Source organism: Physella acuta, unplaced genomic scaffold, assembly GCF_028476545.2.
Source record: "Physella acuta isolate Inbredline_101_S28 unplaced genomic scaffold, ASM2847654v3 ptg000915l, whole genome shotgun sequence".
NCBI classification, from domain to species: domain Eukaryota; kingdom Metazoa; phylum Mollusca; class Gastropoda; family Physidae; genus Physella; species Physella acuta.
The window spans coordinates 341,452-365,960 of record NW_026732432.1 but is presented as its reverse complement, the minus strand read 5'-3'; the positions used below and the strand labels follow the sequence as shown (position 1 = coordinate 365,960).

At 36.8% G+C, this 24,509-nt stretch overlaps 2 protein-coding genes across 5 annotated transcripts; both read left to right on the top strand.

Annotated features, from left to right (window-relative positions):
• The first annotated feature begins 468 nt into the window (after nucleotides 1-468).
• Nucleotides 469-7,993, top strand: LOC131953281 (DNA-directed RNA polymerase III subunit RPC5). The gene is made up of 17 exons (XM_059316402.1): nucleotides 469-515; nucleotides 673-750; nucleotides 875-996; nucleotides 1,127-1,215; nucleotides 1,428-1,547; nucleotides 1,636-1,802; nucleotides 2,195-2,319; nucleotides 2,571-2,662; nucleotides 2,901-3,021; nucleotides 3,381-3,483; nucleotides 3,898-3,957; nucleotides 4,545-4,648; nucleotides 4,828-4,931; nucleotides 5,121-5,629; nucleotides 5,874-5,939; nucleotides 6,307-6,429; nucleotides 7,055-7,993. Exons 1-17 carry the CDS (start codon nucleotides 510-512, stop codon nucleotides 7,115-7,117), a joined length of 2,052 nt encoding a protein of 683 aa, XP_059172385.1. The 5' UTR covers nucleotides 469-509; the 3' UTR covers nucleotides 7,118-7,993.
• A 2,449-nt stretch (nucleotides 7,994-10,442) lies between these two features.
• On the top strand, nucleotides 10,443-24,191 carry LOC131953275 (dual oxidase maturation factor 1). Of its 4 annotated transcripts, none has more exons than XM_059316393.1 (11): nucleotides 10,443-10,695; nucleotides 13,563-13,748; nucleotides 17,482-17,539; nucleotides 17,778-17,912; nucleotides 19,620-19,712; nucleotides 20,887-21,040; nucleotides 22,184-22,398; nucleotides 22,603-22,722; nucleotides 22,889-23,040; nucleotides 23,503-23,777; nucleotides 24,089-24,191. In XM_059316393.1, exons 2-11 carry the CDS (start codon nucleotides 13,590-13,592, stop codon nucleotides 24,105-24,107), a joined length of 1,380 nt encoding a protein of 459 aa, XP_059172376.1. In that variant the 5' UTR covers nucleotides 10,443-10,695; nucleotides 13,563-13,589; the 3' UTR covers nucleotides 24,108-24,191. The 4 variants fall into 4 exon arrangements, with proteins under 4 accessions (XP_059172376.1, XP_059172375.1, XP_059172373.1 ...); XM_059316392.1 differs by having other exon boundaries at nucleotides 10,444-10,658; nucleotides 23,494-23,777; XM_059316390.1 differs by having other exon boundaries at nucleotides 10,445-10,695; nucleotides 23,494-23,777.
• The last annotated feature ends 318 nt before the right edge of the window (nucleotides 24,192-24,509 follow it).

Sequence of the window (24,509 nt, the reverse complement as noted above, 5' to 3'; positions counted from 1 at the left end):
GATGTACTTTTCCTGTGAGCATGGCATATAATGGGAAAATGTGGTCAGCACTATGCCCAGCTACTTTTACTTTCTCGAACGGGTGGCTGGACTCAAAGACGTTCCCCTGACTAAAACTGACTTCACCCCGGATTAGAACTTTAGATTTTTGGGTTAGTAGCATAGCGCTCTACAACTAGGCCACACTGTCCCTACATATAGATATAGGCCTAGGTCTATTTATAGAATTATGTATTGTTTTTGGCCATACAGCTGACGTGAATTCTGACCTAACTATACTAATAGCAAAGTATCTTAGTATATCCATTATAAATTCACAAAACACCAAGCTGACTTTGGGCCAGAAATAATTGATATTCAATAAATAAATTTCACAGCTGTCAGAGAAATCCTGAAAATGTGGTGTCTTTTTAAATATAGCATATTACTGAATTTAAATAAAAGCTTTTAAAATATTATTTCAGATTGACGTGTTTTTATCAAAAAGCTTGTCTGAAAATCTTTATCTTATGCAGGTAGTTCTCTTAAATTGTTTTATTAAAAGTTTATTGTAAGCCCTATTGTTAGTTTTAAAATATTAAATGATGCTTATCTACTTATTCTTAAGTCTACATAAACCTTTTAAATTGTTTTTCAATTGTGATACTATTCCCAATGTAAATTTTCTCACAGTATCCACTTAGACCACAAAATATGGGATACAGCCATTTTGATCATATAAGTGCTCGAGTCAAACCACAACAAAAAAGGGTAAATGTCTTGGCTTTACATTTTCATCCATCATTGATATTTCCAAAAATCATTGGTTTAGAATTTAATCGCTTAAGTATATTGTTTTTAAAATGTGTATATTAATCCACAATGAAATTTACAGGTAGAAATGGAGCTAGCATTGGATCCATACAGCAAGAATTATTCTACAAGTAAAGGAGAACAAATTGCACTTAATGTTGATGGTAATCTTCCACAAAGTTCTGCTGATCGTTATTTTGTTGGGTATGTCTTTCTCTAGTTACGTCTGATTTTAATTAGAAAAAGATAATATTGTTTTACATTCAACTAACTATGATATTGTTGAGGTACTACTGTGTTGAAATGTTAATATATTGTTATCCTACAATTTCAGCTCAAAAATGGACAAAATAGTTTTGTCATGCCAGCCTTATGTTAAGTCATTTACAAATTGCCAGTATGCCATAGGTCTATTTAAGGACGGTGAGTATTATTTGATTGAATTTTATCATCCATTTACACATTACTCATTAATTTGCTAAAATTCTTGTGTGTGTTTTTGATGAGAATAATATTTATCATAAATGAATTTTAAAAAATTCCAATTTTTAACAATTTTTTAAAATTATTAGATTGGATGTTATCTGTATTCATTGTTAGTTTGTGGAACAATTTTTCCTATCTTCTCTACACAGGTGAACTACATTTAACTCCAATGAGCGCAGCTGTACAAATGAGACCAGGTTTTGATTACTTGGATAAAGCTGATACAAGGCACAGAACAGAAGCTGCTAGTACAAGCTTTGCAGATGGAGGTATACACTATTTGTATTTAACTTTTTTTTCTGCTTTGCTTTGGACTTTCACCTAAAAAGAAGCATACTATTGTTGTTTTTTCTAAAGGTGAATCATCACAAGATGAGGCTGAAGAAGAAGCCACACCTATAAATATGAAAGTTTCCAGGGGTGAGAGTGAGGAGTTTAAAGCAAGGAGGATGGCTAGCTATGAATATGTTGCTCAGAAGAGGGAAGAGGAAAGGTGGATAAATGTGTCTTTTCACACTTCCGAGGTATGTTATCTTTTTAAATCAATTTGTGTATTAACTACTTCATTAATTTCATTAAAACTGTTTTGTTCTTATCAGCTAGAAATGTATTTAAAAAGTCTTAAACCGTCTAAATATTTTTCATTTATTTTTCTTCACTATTATTAATTTACTCTATTAGTTTAACAATAATATTTGATATTGCATATATATTATATTTATATGGTACAAGTTTCTAAAGACTACATTCAGTCTTAAAATTACAATATAAAATCGTGATAGGTTTTTTAAATAGAATCTTTGCAGTGTTCCAATGTTCCAAATACTTGACACTATTATATAAGCTTTTTCACATTTAAACTTAGCTTTTACTCTAGCAGATTACATTGCTACAATTATACACCCTACCATTTCAGTCTGGTTTGGCTGAAGCAGAAAGACAACAGCTACATGCATCTGATGCACAAAGAGTTTCACAGTTCAAGATCTCACCCCAAGAGTATCTACAGGCACTTATTCCACCATCCAGTGAAGACAAAAGGTACCATATATATACAATTGTTTGATACTTTATAATTGTAAAATGTTTTTCAAGTTGGCAATTTATGTAATTTTAGTGTTACATTCCTGTAGAATGTTTTAATTTTAGTTTTTTTTTAAAAATTATTTCTTAATATGTTAGCTATTAGGCAGCAATTTTTGTGTGTGTTAAATCCTGACTTTAATGGTTATGATTTAACTTGTTACTGTCCATTCTTTTATTGAACAAGAATCTAAATTAATGTTTTACAGTGAGAAACCAGCTATGCCTGACAATGTGCTGTCACTAAATGAGCTTAGAAAACTTGATCTAAATGATCAAATTAGGGCTTTATTGATTAATGGTAAGCTTTGGGGTTTTTTTTTTTGGTTTTTTTTTTAATATTTGATATAATTGATTTTAATTACGGATCTGTTTGTTCAAATGTTTGAAACATTAGCTAGATTTAGCTTATAGTTAATTGCTAATGCTACTCATATTTTATACACCCTTATCGTACCTATTTTGGTAACATTGTTTTGTGATCAGATTAACATTTAATTACACAGTGGAGGTTATAAGATTACTATTTAATTACACAGTGAAAGTGATACGGTTCAACCAGCTGATGAGTTTCCTGGCACCTGGAACAGATCACCAAGCAGTTCTTAGATCTCTGCAGGGCATGGCTGTGTTAGTTCAAGGATGCTGGGTGGTTAAAAGGTTTGATTTGTTTAACGTGTGGCTTAATATAGTTTTTGTTGTCATAGAAGCTGTATTAAGGTTGGGGATTTGTTATTAGTGTGTAGTTGTTAAACAAATGTTTGTTAAAAGTTAGAGGTTTTGTTCATTTGGTTTTTGTTGATATTGTGTAGTTGTTAAACACATTTCATTGTTGGAAGGTTAGTTTTGTTGAATCTGTTATTCTAAATCACAAAGCATGCACATTGACAGTTAAATGGGGCTAATGCACCAATGTTTTGGTCAAGGAAATTTGATTTGTATGAGTTTTTATTTTTTTACTCTGTGATGTCATTTTAATGTTATTTGTCATGAAGTGTTCTTATCCTGTGATCTTGTAGCGAGCTGCTGTATCCAGATGAAGATAAAGAAGAACTGTCTCGCAAAAAGAAATCACACAGCACAGTGTCCCCTGAGCTAATGAGGAGAGTTAGAGATTATGCTGTAAGTTCTTTTAATGTTACAATAAACATGCAGAGACATGATGGGTAACACTTAATGTATTTAAAACTATCCAAGTCTGCATTCTGGGGGGGGGGGGGGGGGGGGGAATTTTACATTTTAACTATTATGCTACTGCCTGTTAAATTTACCTGTGTAAAGGCTGAAATAAAATAATGTGAATATGAAGGATCGTTTCTATCATCAGATAGATACCTGATGGGAAGGTAAAAACTATTGTGATGGTCACCCTTTCAATGTGATAAAAATTTGACATTGACACTCATGAACACTGATAAACATTTATAGCTTTTATTTGCAGCGGAGTTGATCTTTTCAACTTAATTTATTTATTTAAGTAGAACTAAATCTGAAGACATTGACAAAGGAATAAAGCGTGTAATTTTTTTTTCCCAGATGTGGAAGTTTACACATAATAAACACGTTGTAAGAAAGGATATCTCCTCTATAGTACAGGTTGGTTTTTTTGTAGTAATGATGCTACCTTTTATTTCTTTAAAAAAATGTTTAAGAGTATAAAGTGTTATTGTAACTATTATTAAAAATGAACACAAAGTATTGTGATATTTAATTTTAATTTTTCCATCAAAGTGTCTAGTAAAAAGTAAAGTTTCCCTTTCAAATCTGACGGTCTATGGGGCAAATGAAGTAGGGTTCACTTGTTTCTGTGACCTCGGCACATGAAGAGATAGTGTGGTCAGCACTATGCCAAGCCGCCTTTACTATCCCTAACATGAGTTAGGTACCCATTAGAGTTGGGTTGACTCAGGGACGGTCTACTGACTTGAACCCGGATTCGAACTCGAGACTTACGGGTTAGCAGTCCAGCTCTCTACCGCTAGACCACTCTGTCCCATAAAGTGTCTAGTACTCTTATAAAATTCATTCTATTCCTACACATAATTGTTTAAAGACTGTTTGCTTTATACATTTCATTGTTTGGATTATCTTTTTTATTATTTTCTAACTTACACTTATTTATTGAGATTTAGTATTTCCAATGCAGTAAACATACCCACATAATCTGTTGTTTTTTTTTACAGCTGCGTTCTGATGAGGTGAAAGAAATTCTTGAAAAATTGTCCAGGTTAAAAGCCAGAAGTGGTTGGGAGTTTTTGTATGACTATGACAGGGATTTCTGTGAGAGGTAATAGTGGTTTTTTTTTTTTAGTAGACAAAATGTACCTTTACCAAATAAGAAAGTTCTTAATCTTTAATTTAAGTTGAGATTAAACTATTCTTAAGCTTTAAAATATAATCTTGTACATTTCAACAGGATTTTTTAAAAGGATTATTTAGTTGTTTTCTTTATTTTTTCATTTCTAGACATCCTGAGATAGTTCAAAGACAAAGAAATAAGTGGGCATTAACATTCCATACATTAGCTCAGCATTTTAAAATGCCTAAAGATGGGGACAAGAAGGCTTTAGGTATTTATGGCTTTTAAATCTATTCTCTGTTTTAATGAAGGTGATTTTGTTCCACTTACCAGCAATCTTACTGTTAATGATTTTATGTTGTTTTATTTTTAACTAAAACTATTCTTCAGTCAATAGTTTTATTGATATCTTTAATGAAAACTTATATAATAAATGCATTCAAATTTATTCATACAATAGAATTAGAAATGGCTTTAATGAACCAGCAGCCTACAGACAGACACAGAACAAGACGTCTCTCTAGTCGCTCTCCTCGTAAAAGAACACTGAGTGGGCGGTCCCAATCTGATCTGAGTGACATGGAAGTCGATGCACTGGGTGACAAGGCTCATCACCATGACAAATTTCATCACGAAAAACAAAAAATATTGGAGAGTCCTGCTTGCCGGAATATTCTAGACATTCCAATAAATGGTGCCATTCATGCTCAGGGTGTAATTTCAAATGGATGTGATTCAAAGGACGATTCTCAAACTTGCACAAACAATTCTAAAATTATGGCGGAACTAGAAAAGTTTGTGAAAGGGGCACTATCAGAGTGTCCGACGTTGTGTATGTCTGAATTGCGTGGCAAGATGTCAATGTATACGGCGAGGGTTGCTTCTGCTCATGTTTTTAACTCTGGTGTGTCTGACAAAATGATTGAAGACGCTGTCACAGCTGTTGGGGGAATAAGAATTAAAAACCAGGTAAAAAAAAATTTTTTACTTTTTTTTAGAATATAAGGGAGGATTTTTTTTTTGTAATAAAGAAAAACCTCTTATGAATCTTGGGCAAAGCTATATTTTTGATATACAATAAATAGCTATAGTCAATTATATTTAGTAAATATTTAAATACTGGTTGTTTTTAGCCACACATAGGCTTTTGTTAGTGTAGTTACTGGCATTATCACTTGTATAAAGTGCTAAAAGATGTAATTTTTTTCACTAGTGGCCACCAAGCCGGAAAGCAGAACCAATGTTTGCATGTTTGACAGGAAATGAAAGAATTGACCAGGTATTTAGTCTTTTGCTCATCCTATATTTTGTAATCGTATTTCACCACACGTAAAATTAACCTATTTCTCCGTTTTATTAGTTTTTGAAATAACGTACAAATTGAACAGTGCTTTTACTTGTCTAGTTTATCGTCAAGAGATCTGGTTAAATCCATAGTTGTGGCACCAGCAGCATCTTTGTTTCTTATTAATTTTCTTGTAAACATGCTCATTCTTAGTTCAAAGAAGAGACATTTACATAAATTTCCCCTGCTGAACTTGTATATTATTCAAAATACGCAATTTCTTTCTTGGAAATGGTTTTTATTCCATTGATCTCATTTTAACTTTACATGATATCATAGATTGTATTTTGTTTTATTTCAGATGCGAAAAATTCTTTTTAGCATGTTTGAAGAAACATATAAACTTCGAAGTAATCTTTTTCGCAACAAATTAAAAGATGCAGGTATTGAAATTAATGAAACAGAATTAAAGAAATTCCTCAAAGTAAGTCACAAAAAATGTCACTTATTTCTTATGTAGTTGTTATAGTCTGATCACTCTCACTGTAGAATTGGCAACAGAAAACCAATTAAAATATACATTTTTGAAAAGGTACGTTGTTGAAATGTCCATGAAAATTTGTAACAAAAAATGAGACCAGGTCTGTTTTGGCCGACATTACCAAGGCGATACTTTGGCAATATGTGTTAAGTGGGGGTCACAAATCTGTTGAAGCTTAAAGACATTGTTGGGGGTCAGCGTGGTCGAGTCAGTACTGCTCATACTTGCTAAACAGAAAAGTATTGAGTTTGAACCCTTGAGCAGATGAGGCTTGCTAGCTGGGGACAGCCACTCTTGTAGGAGAGACAACTGCAAAATCAAACAACTGCTGCCTTGTAGTTTGTTCTTGGTTGGATAAAGGGTATGGAAGCAAATCCAAATAGAAAAGCAGGCTGAAATTGGAGTCAATGGTGCATAACCAGTTGACACGTATACTTAATTGTGTTGGAGGGAATCTCTTCCAACACCACAATTAAGAATGAAGAACGACATTGCAAGGTTATAAAATGTAATAACACAAAATGTTGATAAAAACCATAAGACTTAACGGCTTAAACTTTTATTTCAGGATCACTGTGATTGTGTTTCTGCCCTGTGGTATTTAAAGAGAACTCTGCCGTCCAACTCATGATAGTGGGTTATGGTTCCTGCTGGTCATTGGTTAGTTAAACAAAAAAGATAATACAGTCTAATTGTGCTTGGAGAGAATGGACTTAAGATGTTACCTGCAAGTTTTAAACTGAAGTATTGTTTGCTGTTCTTGTGTGAATCACTTTTTATTTCCATCTATGTACACATAAGGGTAAGCTTTGATGTAAAAACAAATTATTTTGTTTCTGTTTATGTATACATTAATACTTGTTGATGTAAGTTTATGTAACACCACACAAATAAGATAGGGATTTTCTTTATGAACAATTTTAATAATTCTCACTGTAAAGGTCATTTGTGTTTCAAACAAATGAACAATTAAACCGCTAGTCAGGAAAAGATTATTAAATACTTAAAGCCATTAGTATTTATTGTTTCGACTAAAAGTGCAATGTATGTTAGGGTTTGTTTTTGTTAACCCCGTGTATTTTCACATGTATTTTATCCCCTGATTTTAGATGAAACACATTTTTTTACCATTGTCTATTTGTGTGCCTTTGTTAGTGCGTACTGCATGGGGGTGCCTTGGTAGAATTGTTTGCAATTGTTTCAATTTATCTCCTGCTATATAGTATTACACCTTTTAAAAAGTAATTCCTGTTAAGTATAGATTAGAAAGAAGTAAAAAAAAAATTTAAATTTCCTATTCAAAGAATAATGAAATGGTGAATAGTAGTTGATCTTTTCAAATTTTCAAACTATAAAGATCTGTTACCTTTTTAAAAAATGTTTATGTACATTGTTTAGCTAAACCTCTGCCCATTGTCTGCCACTGCAAAGTTTCTGTCTTTCTAAATGCTAAATTACTATTAAGTAACATAAAATTGTAATAAATAATTGTTATGAAATGAAAATTGTTTTTGGCTTTTGTTGAATTTTTGTCTTAAATATAGACAAATTGTGCCATAATTTACAATAAAATATTGAAACAATATGTATGTTGTATGTTTACATTTATGTCATCAGTGTGTTATTTTAGTTCAGGTTGAAAGAAATGCGTTCACTAGCTTGTTATATTGTCCTCATGAAATATTGTAGAAAACATTGGTGTAAGCCTATGGTAAATTGGCACATAGTAAAAAGGGAAGTAAGCATTACTCAGTAACATGTTTTAATTAACAATCTACACCTGATTTGTGAATCTTATTTAAACTAAAATTTAAAAAAACAAGTTAATTAAAAAAGTCTAGTGACATTTGTGCGCAATTTCCTTATGTTATCTAAAAATAGCTCTGACGTATAATGTTGGGGTGCGTTCAAGCTAGAAGAACAATCGGTTTGTAGGTGTTTATGTAATTTTAAAATTTGTGACCGAACGAGAGAATATTTTTGAAAACTTTCTTCGGCAATATTGTTCTAAATTATGACAGGAATCGATTGGTACATGTTTCAAGTCGCTAAGTGGTCTGGTTGCCGAGATATGGGCCAAAAACTGCTTTTTTCGAGATTTTTTGGCTTTTCTGGGAAATCCATGAAAGAAACCCGGAATTTTTATGGCCTATGTTCATCCTCGTAACTTGCTTAACATAATTGCTTTTGGAACTAGTCATCGATATTGCTTCGTTGAGGAGGAGATACGACTTAAAGCTGCGGACACACATTCATCCATCCATCCATCCATCCATCCAGAAATGACGGGTTAATAAACGCAATTCTCCAGAATGGAAATTGCGCTAAAAAAATTTCCCTCTGAAAATGTTGTAGTTTATGTCATTCTACAACCACTTGGTTCCCCCTCCAGAAGGTAGCTTTAAGCTGTGCACACTTAATAGTAGTGATGTTTATCTATAGTCGGTTATTATTAATGTTGGATGTAGCATTGTTTTCTCTACTGTTAGCAAGTTTACGTCATGGTATCAACCCCCCCCCCCCCCCTTTGCTGTGGATCGTCAACTTAAAATATTTTACTTAAATAAATCATTAGTTGGGGTCGGCGTGGTCGAGTCGATAAAGCTCATGGTTGCTAAACCGAAAAGTCTCGAGTTCGAACCCTCGGGCAGATGAGGCTCGTTATCTAGGGACAGCCACTCTTCTAGGAGAGACAACTCCAAAATCAAACAACTGCTGTTGTGTTTGTTCTTGGTTGGACAAAGGCTATGGAAGCAAATCCAAAAAGAAAAGCAGGCTGAAATCAGAGTCAATGGCCTCAATGGCGCATAACCAGTTGACACGTAACGCTTAATTGTGTTGGAGGCGTGGTCGAGTCGGCAAAGAGCTCATGGTTGATAAATTCGAACAGTCTCAAGTTCAACCACACTGGCAGATAAATCTCGATCCCCTTCAACACTAATAATTAAGAACGAAGAAGAAGAAGAATCATTAGTTGAACTGGCGAAAGCATTTGTCCTTTCCTCTGCAACTACTCTCCCTCTGCGTTACCCATCTACGCTTGAAATTTAATAGCCTGCATGCCCAAAGATCTAACTAAAGCAAATGTAAACAGTAGGCTTTTGAATTTGGCAGGGTCCTTACTACTGGTAGAACTAGGTCTCTTAAAATCAAAGGTTAACCTGTTGCTGTCCCTCACGAAAGAGTGAAGGATGTATTTAAATTGATCATACTAGTTCGTTGGATTTGTTGGTGTATTTTACTTTAGCGGTCGTCGACTTATGATGTCACGCACAGAAAGGTGCTGTCTTTTATGAAGATGCGTCAAAGAAAATAACGAGGGATAAGAAGTGTGACTTTTTTCTAATACATAAAATTATGGAAAGATTGTTAATTGTCGACATAATCGTCCCAAACAGGAAACAAGCCTGCCAATAGTGCTCTTCCACATACCATTAGACAAACCCATGAAATCCACCACACCTCAACTCACTTCAATAAACAACCTCAGTACCACCAACTTAAGCCACTGAAGACCTAGCTACGACTGCTACGTCACAGAATGCAAAGACGCAATCAGACATCGCAAGCCTCAATGATAGCACCGCAACAACAACGCCAACAAACAAGAAATAATCTATGCACAATAATATAAGAAAAAAATTAAATTGTATGAAATGTAATGTCATGTTTTTAATAAAGAAAAAATGTTTCATTTAAAAAAACACCTAGTAATTGCTATTGAAAAAAAATCATCTTTATATCATGTATAGATTCTCAAAAAGCAACATACTCTTTTCGCTTCTAATTTCTGTGTGTTTTCTTGAAGAAAAAAAAACCGCGCGGTTGTGTTACACACTTCTCAATTTTTTAAACGTGCTGTATGCTGATGTTAAGTTGTTAACCACATACAAACACACCACAGTGTCAGCCCTACCAGTGACGGATGTTTTAAAATTAAAACACTTAGGTGCTTCATCTCTTAACGCAGCCAATGAAATCCCAGCTCTGTGCGTTATGGATTGTAAACAGAAAATTCTGCATTGACGAATTTTACTATTAAAATACCGGCGTACAGTACAGGACGCGAGTTAGTATGTGCAATGTCAGTCACGCAAAGGGACATAAATAACTAGGAACTGAGTCCCTTAGCCGGGTTTCTCCGTCTGATAAAGGGAGAGAACACGTCTCAAGTACGGTTATTTACTTTGTCGTCTGCAAGCTATTCGGGTATGTAATTTCCAGTACAATTCTATATCAAAGCTGCTTTATAATAAACCATTACTAATTAGTTTGTTTTTATTATTTCTAACATGATCTACTAATTTAAAATTTAAATATTAGTGCGTAATTGATTTGTTGTTTTTTTTTTTAAGAAATAAAATTTAATTAATGCAAAATAACGTTTGATTTCTATCCTGTATTTTAACCAGGAAGTCAAATAGTCTAGTCCACCGACTGAGAATTTTAACTTTATTTGTTGGCCTTTGTGCGTTAACCAGTTGTGTAGGCCTAGATCTAGATCTTTATGTATATATTTTCATCTAAGAGGGAGGGGGATATTTGTGACAATATGTAACCATAGAAAGAGAATTGGGTTCAAATTTATTTTGAAAAGTGTGACATTAATTTAGGAAGACCTGTAGATTTACAGATTTTTTGTGTTCTTTTTGTAATAGTTGTGGTTCTGATGGAAAATTTAAAGTAGACTATATAAACGCTGTTATAACTTTATCCGTAAGCTTAGTACGTGTAATTAATTATTATCATCTATAACTTTCCTTTTTCTTGACATTTTAAAGGAGTTTAGAAGATTTTTAACCCCACCCCACAGCATTCTTTCTTTATGATCTTAGTTAATACAGTTACAAATAACAGTTTAAAAACAACACGGAGAATAATTGTAATTACTGTAACAAACCTTAGTAAAAAATATACATGACCCAGAGATGTTATTTATGATCCTTTAGGGTGTGGATTTTGTGGAGGGGTAGCCAACTTTAGTCTATAGCTAAATCGTTATAAGAAGACAACTATTACCCAACTTCATCTAAGGCGTCGTTTATAGAAAACATCACGCTATTTTAGCAAGTTTTACCCTCATCTATATCGTCGCAATAAGAAGTCCCCCCCCCTTTTCTACACACACACACACAAAGACGTCACGAAGTTACACCATCCACCTCAAAATAATAATTCTAACAAATCATCCTAATATGTTTATCAGCATTTCTTTCTTGAAAAAAAAAAAAAAAAAAAAAAAAAAAACAACAAATAACCCAACGTAACATGTATGTACACCCACCCCCCTCACATCGCCAGGTATCTAACGTCGTTTAATGACGCCCCTTAAATCGTGATGTCTCCAAATCAACCCATACATTCCAGAGTTTCTTTCAGGCATGTTCTTTCCCCGAAATAAAATAAATTTAAATACAAAATATACACTTCGATCAGTGTAAGCCCCCCCCCCCCCCCCCCCAAAAAAAAAAACTGTCTGAAAGAAACACTGATAGCCTACATTACACTGTGTAAATCGTTCACCCAACTCAATTCAAACATTACCATTTATTGTCGCTTCTGTGTACCGATAAAAAAACATCCGAGAAATAACATCCGCATAGAACCCTTCAAACAACAAATCCTGTTGACGTCGCTGCTTGTTTGATTTTACATCTCACCTGAACTGTATTATATTATTTTTAATGAGTCTTCTATCAACTACGTCACTCCCGGGAGGGGGGGGGGGTGTTAATTTTGTGACGACACTCTATTGAATCGTATAAGGTACTGATGGAAACCAAAATTTTAGCCTTCATCATTTCTGTTTTTAATTTTTTAATTGGGGGTCATCCATAAATGACGTCACACTCGTAGGGGGGGAGGGGTCCGTAATTTTGTGACGATGTGTGATGAGGGGGAGGGGGGTTCAGATGTTGCGACGTCACATTTTTGCATTATAAAAAAGCAATGTTAGAAAACGAATTTTAGACGTTATTCCGCGTTTTAGATAACTGTTTTAATAAATTGTAATAGTTTAGACAAGATTTTAGAAAAATATCGATGTTTTAAAAAGACTCAACTGCAATTTTGAGGGGGGGTTGTAGGTTGAGGTGTGACGTCATTTTAGGGGGGGGGGGTGGGTCTGGATTTTTGTGACGACGTGTGACGGAGGGGAGGGGGGGGAGGTAAAAATTGTCAAAAAAGCGTGACGTCATTATGTTATTTATGGATGACCCCTTGTGACGCAAATCAATTGATATACTTAATGTTAAGAAAATATTTGAGAAAGAAATCAATGTGTTTTTTTTTTAAGTTTTTTTTTGAGAGAGTGAAGGGGGTGGGGGTGGGGGTGACGGAGGGGGGGGGGGGCAAGATTTTAGTGGGTGGTAGGTGAAAATTAACCTAAAATCACCCGTGGACGACCGACCTCCTACCTCAGATTCTCATCTGCCAACACAAAAATTGTCAAAACTTTTAACATTCAACCCCGTGACCACAAAACAAGGAAGCGGATTGGTGCGCCGATACAATCAATTACATCAGTGGGAATTCCCACGCCCCCCCCCCCCCCCCAGTTTTTGAATTCCTGGTTTTAAAATAACACAAACAAATTTAGGGTATAAGGCATAAGGAGTTGTAATCGCTACTAAAACAACATGCAGTTTTAAGCTGACGGAGCCGTTCATAAATAACGTCACACGCCAAGGGGGGGGGGGGGGGGGGTAGAGAGTATGACGTCATAGTTTCCCAAAATAATTTTTTTGAATACTTTTTTTGGTATTTCACATTTTAAACACTTTTTTTTTAAAAATATCGTAATATAACTGAATCTTTATGCTTAATGCTGATTTAGATCTGTTTAAATTTGAGAAAAAAATTGCAGTTTAAAATAATCGCTGTCATTTGGGCTGCAATATTATATCGCTTTGAGGGATCTGACAATTTGTTATGACTTGTGACGATGGAAAGGGGTAACAGGGCAGTACATTTTCTTTCAGTTGAAGCCAAAGTTAAGTGAGGCAAAGCAGCAATACCAAAACATACATTTTATTCATCTGGTATTTTAACAAAAAATGTTTTCTGCACTCTTGTAGGTCTGGAAGGAGAAACCAAAATTAAAGATGGCGTTCGAAGCCTTCAGAACAAATGGCGGGCCAACATTTTACGATGCTGTTCACATTCCATGGGAGGCTGACTTGCTAACTTCTGGTCTGATCTTCTGCTTTGCCATATTGGCTTTTTCTTTTTACATAATCATTCCTGGCATTGTTGGAAAAGAGGTAATAAAATCTATTATATAAAGTTCACTTCTGTATGTGGCGGGCGGGCGGGCCGGGTGGACGTACCCGAGGTAACAAAAAAATATAGTTTGTGGATAAGCTTGTGGTATTATAGTCGTTCACTAAATTGAATCAGGCGCGACCGCTGGCGCCCCAGCAGGGTGCGATTTGGTGCCCTGGGCCCTCCCGTGAGTGCTGTGGCGCTTACGTTTGTTTTAAACAGTGCGATAGACTAAGGATTTCGCATAATTTCGTTTTAAAGAGTACGATAAGCTGTGGGTAAAAAAGGTTACTATTGTCGTTCAGTAAATTGAAACCAATGCTTCCTCCGGCGCCCCGACAGGCTGCTATTTGGCGTCCCGGGCTTTCCCGTGAGCGCTGTGGCACCTAAGTTTGTTTTAAACAGTGCGATAGACTATGGATTAGAAGGGTTACTATAGTCCTTCACTAAATCGAATCCAGGAAGTCCTCCGGCGTCCCAACAGAGTGCTATTTGGCACCAGGGCCTTCCTTGAGCGCTAAGGCGCCTACATTCGTTTATTTGAGTGCAATAGACTATGGATAAGTTGGGGTATTATAGTCGTTAACTAAGTTGAATCAGGAAGCTCCGCCGGCGCCCCTGGCCAGACTGTGAGTACTATGCGTTTATATTTGCATTAAGTTTGTGTTTATGTTTTTTTGGGTTTGTGTTTGCGTTATGTTTGCGTTTGTCCTTTCGGTTTTGGTTGGTTGTGGTTAGGGTTAATTCGAAAAGTAATATATATCCTAAAACTGGGCAATGAAGGAGTTTTGCACTTCTTGTAGTAGAGTAATAGCATGTCTTTTGTTATAATTTTACGGATATACGCATGATACCATGCATTAGTTTTTAGGCTACTTGGGTTACCGGTGTAGTCTTTCGACTTTCTATTTTTTGCATTGAAATCTGTCCAATTCCAGGGTTTATTTAAAACATTTCGTCTATTTCGTCCAGGGAGGGGGGGAGAAAAGACTAAAAAAATCTCTTGTCCAGCAGCGAAGCAGCCGTCGCTACATACTTGGTTGTCCGATCAAATTTCTCAAATATCTGAACACCCATTAAAATATGTATAAAATGCGGGTTCAGTCGGCCGACTTAAATTTGGTCACTTGTACAACCAAACGCTCTGGTGTGTAGCGTGTTGCTTTGAGTGTTTTTTTAACGTCCACTTTAAGTTTCATCAAGGATCTGGCCGTGGGCTGAGTCAGTACATTACAACACAGCTGTAAACATCCGGTTGTGTTCGTGGGGAAACAATGGGCTAGCAGTTTAAAAACTTAATAGTTAATACTTAAGAGTTAACCAACCTATGAAAACCGACTACACACTAGAGAAAAGAATTCATGGTTTCATTTTGAAACCTTGAGTTCTTCACACGGATGCCAGAAATACGATGTTCTACATGAAAAGACTATTTTTAAACATACGAAATTTTATCCGTTAGAATATCGGGCTAACAATCGTGCGCTACACTATACCCAGACACCATTACACCACTATACCAGATACCATTACACCACCATACCCAGGCACCATTACACCACTATACACAGACACCATTACACCACTATACCCAGACACCATTACACCACTATACCAGATACCATTACACCACCATACCCAGGCACCATTACACCACTATACACAGACACCATTACACCACTATACCCAGACACCATTACACCACTATACCCAGACACCATTACACCACTATACCCAGGCACCATTACACCACCATACCCAGGCACCATTACACCACTATACACAGACACCATTACACCACTATACCCAGACACCATTACACCACTATACCCAGACACCATTACACCACTATACCCAGGCACCATTACACCACTATATCCAGACACCATTACACCACCATACCCAGACACCATTACACCACCATACCCAGGCACCATTACACCACTATACCCAGACACCATTACACCACCATACCCAGACACCATTACACCACTATACCCAGACACCATTACACCACTATACCCCGACACCATTACACCACTATACCCAGGCACCATTACACCACTATACCCAGACACCATTACACCACTATACCCAGACACCATTACACCACTATACCCAGACACCATTACACCACCATACCCAGACACCATTACACCACTATACCCAGACACCATTACACCATTATAACCAGACACCATTACACCATTATACGAGACACCAATACACCACTATATCCAGACACCATTACACCACTATACCCAGACACCATTACACCCCTATACCCAGACACCATTACACCACTATACCCAGACACCATTTCACTATTACACCACTATACCCAGACACCATTACACCACTATACCCAGACACCATTACACCACTATACCCAGACACCATTACACCACTATACCCAGACACCATTACACCACTATACCCAGACACCATTACACCACTATACACAGACACCATTACACTATTACACCACTATACCCAGACACCATTACACCGATATACACAGACACCATTACACCACCATACACAGACACCATTACACCACCATACCCAGACACCATTACACCACTATACACAGACACCATTACACCACTATACACAGACACCATTACACCACTATACCCAGACACCATTACACCACTATACCCAGACACCATTACACCCCTATACCCCGACACCTTTACACCACTATACCCCGACACCATTACACCACCATACCCAGACACCATTACACCACTCTACCCAGACACCATTACACCACTATACCCATACACAATTACACTACCCAGACACCATTACACCACTATACCCAGACACCATTACACCACTATACCCAGACACCATTACACCACTATACCCAGACACCATTACACCACTATACACAGACACCATTACACTATTACACCACTATACCCAGACACCATTACACCGATATACACAGACACCATTACACCACCATACACAGACACCATTACACCACCATACCCAGACACCATTACACCACTATACACAGACACCATTACACCACTATACACAGACACCATTACACCACTATACCCAGACACCATTACACCACTATACCCAGACACCATTACACCCCTATACCCCGACACCTTTACACCACTATACCCCGACACCATTACACCACCATACCCAGACACCATTACACCACTCTACCCAGACACCATTACACCACTATACCCATACACAATTACACTACCCAGACACCATTACACCACTACGCAGACACCATTACACCACTATATTCAGACACTAATACACCACCATAACCAGACATCATTACAACACCGACAAAGACTAGTTCGAATATATTCATACATGAACATTTCATATCAGTTCAGACAACTGGTGTCAACATTCAGATATTGTAACTCAGGGGAAATAACACTTTTTAAGTGAGACACGATTTATGGTACCACCGTTTTGATCTTGGGGGTGGGGGGGGGGGGGGGGGGGGGGGAATAGGAATTCATCAATGACGACTACGCTTAAGGTGGATAAGACCATTTTAACAACGATGGCCAATATGGGGGAGGCGGTTGATACGAAACGTGATGTTACATACATTTTCTCTTGGGGTTGTCTATAACGATGTCACATTCTTTTCTTAGGGGGACGATATATGACAAAGTAACTTTTAAAAATAGAGTTTTGGCCGACTGTGCACATAATTAATATTTTGTTTTCTGTCCTCAGAAAATATTCACATTTTTACGTATTACCACAAGCCTGTACATAGGCGCTGTTATATTAGGTAAGAGTTATTATACCTTTGCATTTTTCTCGCATATAATTTACTAAATATTTGATATGGTGCTATTTCTATTATAGTACCATTTGTATTTTATGGACTCAGTATTCAAGTTCGCAGCCAATAAAAAGACGCATCGAAGGCCTAGTATAAGTCTTATTATTCTATATTTAAAAAAAAAAGTTTTTTAAAGAAAAACAATGACTGGCTTTTTAACGAAATAATTATTTATTATCAACAGTGAGTAATTTTTCTATGACGTGGGAGACTGCTAAAACCAACACAGTCACAAAATACAAGGCGGGCACAGGTCAAGAGGTGAAGGTCGACGTTGGTGTCAATATTGGGTTCAGGGGCGTCAACATCACACTGAAAGGTGAGTCGAAATATGAGAAGTGCTGGATGAGACGGAAGTTGGGTGGGTGGAGAATAATGGATTGACGCCTCTGGGCATCCTGTTGTGGGTGGTAGGCAGGGCCGGCGCTACCTATAAGGCGAACTAGGCGGTCGCCTAGGGCGCTGTCCGTAAGGGCGCAAAATGGGTTTGAAAAACAATTTGAAAGTTTGAGGGGTGGGGGGGGGGGGGGGGTGCAAATCGAAAGTTTGAGGGGGGGGGGGTGCAAATCGAAAGTTTGAGGGGGGGGGGGTTGCAAATCGAAAGTTTGTCCCCGGGCGCCGGGAAGGGTCCCTATGTCTCTGATAATATGGGGGCACGAACAAAATTGCGGAGGGGGGGGCGCTTTTAATAAGTTTTGCCTAGGGCAGGGGTCGGCAACCTGCGGCTCGCGAGCCGCATGCGGCTCTTTTGATGTCAAGATGCGGCTATTCAGCTTCAATCAAAACTATAATAATTTTTTAATATTTTATTTTTAAAAGTCATAATTTTTTTTTTGCAACACTCGGTGTTGAACGTATAATCTATATATATATAAAGCAAAGTTGTTGGGTGCCCGATAGAGCCCTTCCCGGCGCCGCTGGCGCGTCAAATTTGGCACGATGGTGCCTTGGGGCGATAGAACACGAGAGCCGGTGCCGGTTGGCCAACAAGTCTACGTAGAGGGGGTCAAAACTGACCTCGACTGACCGGCGCCTTATATGGGTTCTATTACGAAAAAAACTTTTGCCCGACGACCCCCTTGAAATTTTGTGAGGTGGTAGGAGAACGCCTAGGGGTGTCACAAAAAACTCGCCATGTCCGGGAAAAATATGTAAAATGGGTCAAAACTGACCAGTAGTATTTCCCTATATAATGTTTGTATTTTATGGGAAAAACAGAGGGTAGTTTCAACAAAGATTTCAGGGTACTTACCCTCTGTACATCAGGCTAATTTTTGTCATGCTCGGCCTAGGGCGCTAAATAACATGGCGCCGGCACTGGTGGTGGGTAATTTTTGCCTCCTTCCATGATAACCATTTTTTTTAAAGAGGAGTCGAACTTAGTAACGATGTATGACGGGAGTATTAAAAGCATAACGTCACACTTATACATTTTTAGTATAAAATTTATTTAACATTTTAATTTTTAATACATTACTTTGAAAACTGAAGAATGAATTCAATATTATTGAGCCGACATTGCTAAAACTTTCAGTCAGCATTAATGATTTTAGTTAAACTTATTAATTTCATTTTATTTTAAGCTAGGGGAAACAACCAATAATATTTTTGGTAAAATCAATATAGCCTGGTTAAATCCCCTTACAGAAAAAACCGAAATGTGGCGCTCTTTTGTTCTTATTGTTCTTATAGAATGTTTAGGGTGCCACAGGAAGAGAGAGAGAGAGAGAGAGGGGGGGGGGGGATGGGGGAGGGGAGGAGAAGGCTCTGATTTTTAGTGACGATCTGTGACAATGGAGAAAGAGAGTAAGAAACGACAAACAACGTGACGGCATTTATGGACGCATTGAGAAATCTTTTTTTTAGACTAAATTAAACCTTTACACCCTAGAACTGCCTCAACCCTATTTAGATTTTAACAACTTTTAACAATCTTTGTTTAAAACTTAAAAACGATTTTCAATGATTAAAACATAGATAACACCGTCTTAGCTTATCAATATTTCTATTTTTTTTTCTGCCACAGGTGAAAAAGACCAAATTAAAGGAGAAACCATTGATTACAATGAAAATTTTTCTTGGGAAGGTCTGCAGGGCCGCTTTGGTTTTGGTCCTTTTGGTAAGTAGACTTTGGTTTTGGTCCTTTTGTAAGTAGACTGGTTTTGGTCCCTTTGGTAAGTAGTTTGGTTTTGGTCCTTATGGTAAGTAGTTTGGTTTTGGTCCCTTTGGTAAGTAGACTTTGGTTTTGGTCCCTTTGGTAAGTAGACTTTGGTTTTGGTCCCTTTGGAAAGTAGACTTTGGTTTTGGTCCCTTTGGAAAGTAGACTTTGGTTTTGGTCCCTTTTGGTAAGTAGACTTTGGTTTTGATCCTTTTGGTAAGTAGACTTTGGTTTTGGTCCCTTTTGTAAGTAGACTTTGGTTTTGGTCCCTTTGGTAAGTAGTTTGGTTTTGGTCCTTTTGGTAAGTAGTTTGGTTTTAGTCCTTTTGGTTAGTAGACTTTGGTTTTGGTCTTTTTGGTAAGTAGACTTTAGTTTTGGTCCCTTTGGTAAGTAGACTTTGGTTTTGGTCCTTTTGGTAAGTAGACTTTGGTTTTGGTCTTTTTGTTAATAAACTTTGGTTTTGGTCTTTTTGGTAAGTACACGCTGTTTATAAAAATTTTACATGGTTACTAGAATCTACATTTAAAAAAATTACATTCTCAAAAGTTTAAAGCCTTGTTTATATACTGTTAAGTTCCCCATTAATTTTGGAGCCAATGAAAAAGTCAACCTGACTTCCCTAAGTTCACCTAGTCCGAAGTCCTCAACTAGTGCAGTATTATGCTCGACATATGAAGACTGTTGTAGATTTACATGGATAGATTATTTCTTTCACTCAAAGGACATGTACATAGTATACGGGATTTTTGCAAAGTATGAGGTCAATTCCTCCCCCCCCCCTCACCCCCCCTCACACACATCTAGGTATTCACAACTTTAAATAATTTTTTTAATAAATTGACTTAAGTCAGTGTTAACACATCAAAGTATCTCCAGTAAACTATTTAAGTCCATTGCCACTTTAAACAAACAAATTCCACTTAATTCCATGTTGGCTATTGGGTATTAAAGTTAGACAAAAAAAATGTATTTACTTTAATCCAATATTAACTACTTGATTAAATTGTTAAAATATATTTTAAAAAAAGTTATATTTAAAAACACACATTAATATTTAAATAATACCAAGCTGTCTGATAGTATTTCTTTAAACTATTTAGAATTGTCATGATAGTCCCAGTTCTCTCCCTTACAGCTGGCAGGTTCAATCAACAATACAGAGCTGCCCAGTTAAGGGGTTTGCCGTTGCCCATCCTGTGGATTGCTGAGTACTTTACAATTGATGGTGAAGGTATCAGATGGGGGAGGCACTACAGACAAGCTGGGTGGTACTCACACATCATGCTGTGGTAAGTGTGGTACTTAAATTATGGTGTGGTAAGTGTGGTACTTATATCATGCTGTGGTATGTGTGGTTCTTACATCATGCTATGGCAGAGGCGTAGCGAGGGGGGGGGGGGGGCTGGGGGGGGACATATGTTCCCGGGCGCCGACCTTAGGGGGGGCGCCAAATTAAAAGTTTGAGGGGAGGGTGCAAATGAAAAGTTCGATGGGGCGGTGCAAATTGAAAGTTTGTCCCCGGGTGCCGGGAAGGGTCGCTACGCCTCTGTGCTATGGTAAGTGTGGTACTTATGATGTGGTAAGTGTGGTACTTATGATGTGGTAAGTGTGGTACTTATGATGTGGTAAGGGTGGTACTTATGATGTGGTAAGGGTGGTACTTATGATGTGGTAAGTATCGTGCTTATATCATGTTGTGGTAAGTGTGGTACTTATATCTTGCTGTGGTAAGTGTGGTTCTTACATCATGCTATGGTTAGTGTGGTACTTATGCTGTGGTAAGTGTGGTACTTATATCATGATGTGGTAAATGTGGTACTTATAACTTGCAGTTGTAAGTGAGGTACTTACATCATGCTATGGTAAGTGTGGTACTTATGATGTGGTAAGTGTGGTACTTACATCATGTTGTGGTAAGTGTGGTACTTACATCATGCTATGGTAAGTGTGGTACTTATGATGTGGTAAGTGTGGTACTTACATCATGCTGTGGTAAGTGTGGTACTTACAGCTTGCTGTGGTAAGTGTGGTACTTATTTTGTGGTAAGTGTGGTACTTACATCTTGCTATGGTAAGTGTGGTAGTTTCTGTGGTAAATATTGGGTTTTGAAATGATGAGAAAAATTATGTGATATCTAAAACTTATATGAATATTATTATTATACAATACAGTTGAGGGGTAGGGCACAAAATTACTAACCTCATGTCTCAAATTCAGTTCCCATGTCTGTAGTGCAGGCCTGAATCCACTCCGCTCTGATCAGTACCTTACACAAAGCAATATAGCTAAAGATTGCTGAACAAACTGTATAGAACTCAGTCCTCTATTTAGCCAAGGGTATAGAAACAGAAGAACTCCATATGTTTTATGGACCATGACCCTGTGTTGTAATATAAAATTATATTCTATTCAAGTAAATGTGTGTCCCCAGGCTGGCGTTCCCCTTATGGATTTTAGCAAACATCCTGTTCTGTGTGCTGCTGCGGTACGGCGCCTATTTCCTGATGCTCACTGGTCTGTCTATGGTCACCTCCAACATCATTTGGGCCACGCTCCGCAATGTGAATGACCTCAAGATCCCCTTTACGGACAAAGATATTTTGGAATTTTCTTATGGTGGTTCCTTCTGGGTTTGTCTCATAACAGGTTAGATAGTGTTTTCTTTATTCTGCTTCTTACATTTATTCTATAATTTTACTTATAAGATAAGTGATATTTTGTTTGTAAAAATAACATTGATGTTGCAGTTTAAACATTTTATTTTTATTAAAATAACAATATTTTATAACACAAATTTAAGTTAATTTGATTGTTCTCACAAAGACTTACTGCCCGTTGCCCATTTTTTAGGCCTGATTTGCATACTGTTTGGAATAATAATATTTTTGTTGGACAAACTGGCACCTTCACAAATAGCCATTTTCTTTGGGGTTGATGTGTTGCAGGACTCAGAAAACATTATTGTTGAAGGTTTGGAATTTGTCTAAGTTCTTTTAGTTGTATTTTTTTTATTTTTTTATGCTATTAAAAAAATTGTGTTTATTGTTTATTTGGTTTACTTTTAATAACAAGATGTGTAATAAAGAGTTTTTTGAGAAATATTAATAAAAAAAAACAATTTTTCATGTTTAACCAGAGGACGATGAGCCAGTGGCATCTGACCAACTAAGAACTGCTAAACCTGGTGCATCTAATTCTGGGGCTAATGGAGATGCAGTTGATGGCCACAACGAGGATGATGATAATGATGATGATCTCTACGTGCCACAACAGCCCCTTGATGAAAATGTAAACCTAAAGCATGGCTTGATTTATTACAGGAATCTTAAGAATCAAACATTTGGCATTTGTTTTAAGAGAGTCAGTAGCCTGAAAGTCGGGGGTGGGGATAGTGGGTGTGGTCAGCACCAGGTTTCAACATTTAGGGGGTGAGCCCCCAATAAAAAAATTCTAAAAATGTATTGTCAAAACAATTTTTTATCTATTTAAAATAATATAATAGTTAAGGAAGTGGGGTGACACCAAACCAAGAAAATGCAAAATTTTTGAAGGTTTGGGGCACCTTCGGTAATTATAGGCCTACCAGTTGAAATCAGTACTAGTGTCGATACTAAGTAGAGTTATCACTAAACATTATTGTTTCCATAAAAATTTAACTGTATGGTATTTGTTCGGCTATCAGTTACTTTGTTATGGAAACAAAAATATCTGACAAAAAAATCTTTTATTTTATAATTTCAGCAAACGCAGGTTCCAGACCGAGCTGCCCCATATATTGTCAAGCGCCCGGTCGTTCCCAAACGTTCATTTGGCACGTCCGAACACAGGATCACTAAAAGGTGGCAGAGACCACGACGAAGGGATCCACCTCCACGGCCACCCACTACAACTATTACTGAGGATCAGAGCGATGACCTTTACCTTAACGCACCACCCAAACGAACCCCTGGACAGGAGCTCCACACCATTGGCAACAGAGAAAGTTTGGCAGAGGATGACTTGTATGAGAATTCAACTGTCGTTAAGTAAGAAAACAACTTTTGTCACCATCATGTAGCAGATTTACGGTAGTTAATGAAATATAAATGGCTTTTGGTTAATCCGCCCAATAATATATCAAATTTCTGATATTTTAACTAACTTTAATGTAAAAATACATTTAAGTCAAATTATGCTGTAAAAACTACTTGTTAATATAAAAGAGAAACAAAATCAGTTTATTTTTTTTCTACCCTTTCTCCTCATACTTAACTTCTGTAGCCTTGCTATCAATAATTCTAGATGTAGTAAATTATGGTGATCAATAATTTATTTTCTTCGTCTATTTTATTTCTAGGATGACCAGGTTCCAGTGATTGTCCCAAGTTTCTGATTTCTCTACATCCACTTCTTGTATTTTAATTGACTATTTGACCTGCTACTTTCATGGATGGACTTTACTTTATAGGCTGAATTATAGTAAAAAATAGAACATGTCTAGTATTGATACAGTAGTTACAGGATGAATTATACTGAACAATGTAGCACCTCTAGAACTGTCTTGTAGTGTGAATTATACTGAACAATGACAAATATTCCAAAGGGTAACACTCTGTAATCAAAGTCTTCCAGATTTCTACCCAACAAAGGGCAGCTTGTTTAAAAGCAACTTTCTCTGTAAGTTTACAATTTTGAGACCCAAGTTATGATGTTACCCCTTGTTTTGAAACAGATTTGCCCTCTGTTAACATCAAATCATATCAGCTTAAGTTTACAGT

Bases quoted from the DNA above. Each gene is read 5' to 3' on its own strand.
- LOC131953281 (XM_059316402.1), top strand. The intron at 3,484-3,897 runs GTAAGTTCTTTT...TTTTTTTCCCAG, and splicing joins GGAGAGTTAGAGATTATGCT to ATGTGGAAGTTTACACATAA. The intron at 6,430-7,054 runs GTAAGTCACAAA...CTTTTATTTCAG, and splicing joins AATTAAAGAAATTCCTCAAA to GATCACTGTGATTGTGTTTC.
- LOC131953275 (XM_059316392.1), top strand. From the start codon at position 13,590: ATGGCGTTCGAAGCCTTCAGAACAAATGGCGGGCCAACATTTTACGAT. The intron at 19,713-20,886 runs GTAAGTAGACTT...TCTCCCTTACAG, and splicing joins CTTTGGTTTTGGTCCTTTTG to CTGGCAGGTTCAATCAACAA. The intron at 22,399-22,602 runs GTTAGATAGTGT...CCCATTTTTTAG, and splicing joins CTGGGTTTGTCTCATAACAG to GCCTGATTTGCATACTGTTT.